At 47.8% G+C, this 1,991-nt stretch overlaps 1 protein-coding gene across 1 annotated transcript in view; it reads left to right on the forward strand.

Moving 5' to 3' along the window:
- Positions 1-467: 467 nt before the first annotated feature.
- Positions 468-1,991, forward strand: part of LOC130588039 (dedicator of cytokinesis protein 5-like) — a gene marked incomplete at both ends in the record, with an annotated part of 3,513 nt that continues 1,989 nt past the window's right edge. Inside the window, 2 exons of the mRNA XM_057388993.1 lie at positions 468-616; positions 1,746-1,881. Of these exons, the coding sequence (XP_057244976.1) occupies positions 468-616; positions 1,746-1,881 (285 nt within the window). The remainder of the gene's footprint in view (positions 617-1,745; positions 1,882-1,991) is intronic.

The raw sequence follows: 1,991 nt of genomic DNA on the forward strand, positions 1-1,991 counted from the left end.
GTCGCAGGGAGAGCTGAAACCCTTAAAGGCACTTAAAAATCCTAAAAGCTCTTAGAGATCCTAAAGGCAGAAATAAAACCCTGTCTTTAGCAGGTGAGGTTTTTCTGAAAAAACGTCCCGGGGAGAGGTGAAACCCATAAAGGCACTTAAAAATCCTAAAGGCACTTTGAGATCCTAAAAGCACTTCAGGATCCTAAAGGCATTTAGAAATCCTAAAGGCATTTAAAAATCCTAACGGCACTCAAAGATCTAAAGGCACTTAAAAATCTTAAAGGCACTTCAAGATCCTAAAAGCACTCAAACCCCGCCAGCGCCAGGTGCTGGGGAATTTCCTGCTCCGAATTCCAGGGATTTTTGTTTCAATAACCCTCGAGTGGTTCTGCAGCTGAATTTATTCCCAAGCTGAATTTTCCAGGTTTTCCTGCTGGAAAATTTCCTTTTTTTTTTTTTATTTTTCCCTGCTGCAGAACAACAAGACCACGCAGTTCAGGCACGTGCAGCAGCTGACCTACAGCCTGATCGAGTGGCGATCCCAAATCCTCTCGGGGACCCTGCCCAAGGACGAGCTGGCCGAGCTCAAGAAAAAAGTCACGGCCAAAATCGACTATGGCAACAGGTGAGCCCCAAATCCCAAATCCTGGGATTCCCCAAAATCCGGGAAAAGCTCGGGGTGGGGATTGAAGGGGATTGGGGTGGGGTTGTGTCCTTGGGAAGGGTCAGAGGGTTTGAGTTCCCGTGGTAACGGGGGGATCTGGGTTTGCAGCGGATCTGTGGCGGGAATTGTTTGGTGTCCTGGCGGGAATTCTGTGTCTTGGCGGGAATTTCCCTGTGTTCTGGTGGGAATTCTCCCATGTCCTGGCGGGAAATTCAATATCTTGATGGAAATTCAGTGTCTTGGTGGGAATTTGGTGTCTTGGCGGGAATTTCCCTGTGTCCTGGCGGGAATTTTCCCATGTCTTGATGGAAATTTAAGTGTCTTGGTGGGAGTTCAGTATCTTGGTTGGAATTTTCCCATGTCCAGGCAGGAATTTCCCTGTTTCCTGGTGGGAATTCTCCTGTTCCCTTTTGGGAATTCTCCCATGTCCTGGCAGGAATTCAGTGTCTTGGTGGAAATTCGGTGTCTTGGCAGGAATTCTGTGTCCTGGTGGGAATTGAGTGTCTTGGCAGGAATTTCCCTGTTCCCTTTTGGGAATTCTCCTGTTTCCTGGTGGGAATTCTTCTGTGTCCTGGTGGGAATTCTGTGTCCTGGCAGGAATTTTCCTGTGTCTTGATGGAAATTCAGTGTCTTGGCGGGAGTTTGGTGTCTTGGTGGGAATTTCCCTGTTCCCTTTTGGGAATTCTCCCATGTCCTGGCGGGATTTTAGTATCTCAGCGGGAATTCTGTGTCCTGGTGGGAATTTTCCTGTTCCATGGCGGGAATTCTCCCATGTCCTGGCGGGAATTTAGTGTCTTGGCAGGAATTCTGTGTCTTGATGGGAATTCTCCCATGTCCTGGTGGGAATTTCATTCCAAGGTTGTGCAGTGATTCCACTCTGCTGCTCCCACATTTTGTCGTTTTTTCTCTCCAGGATCCTGGGTCTGGATCTGGTTGTTATTCCAAGATTTCACAGTGATTCCATCCCTGCTGCTCCCACATTTTGCAATTTTTCCCTCCAGGATCTGGGTCTGGACCTGGTTATCATTCTAAGGTTTCACAGTGATTCCATTTTTCTGCTCCCACATTCCCTGGGGATTTTTCCCTGCAGGATCCTGGGTCTGGACCTGGTTGTCCGCGATGACAACGGGAACATCCTGGACCCCGATGACACCAGCACCATTGCGCTATTCCGGGCCCACGAGACGGCGTCCAAGAGGATCGASGAGAGGATCCAGGAGGAAAAGGTGAGGCTGCTGGCCCCGAGCTGCCTGATCCTCTCTATTTTTATGGATTTTTCTAATATATAAATATATATATATATATGTATATATGTATGTATATACGTATGTATGTA

Source organism: Malurus melanocephalus, unplaced genomic scaffold, assembly GCF_030028575.1.
Source record: "Malurus melanocephalus ecotype Western Australia unplaced genomic scaffold, MMel_1.1 scaffold_3158, whole genome shotgun sequence".
NCBI classification, from domain to species: domain Eukaryota; kingdom Metazoa; phylum Chordata; class Aves; order Passeriformes; family Maluridae; genus Malurus; species Malurus melanocephalus.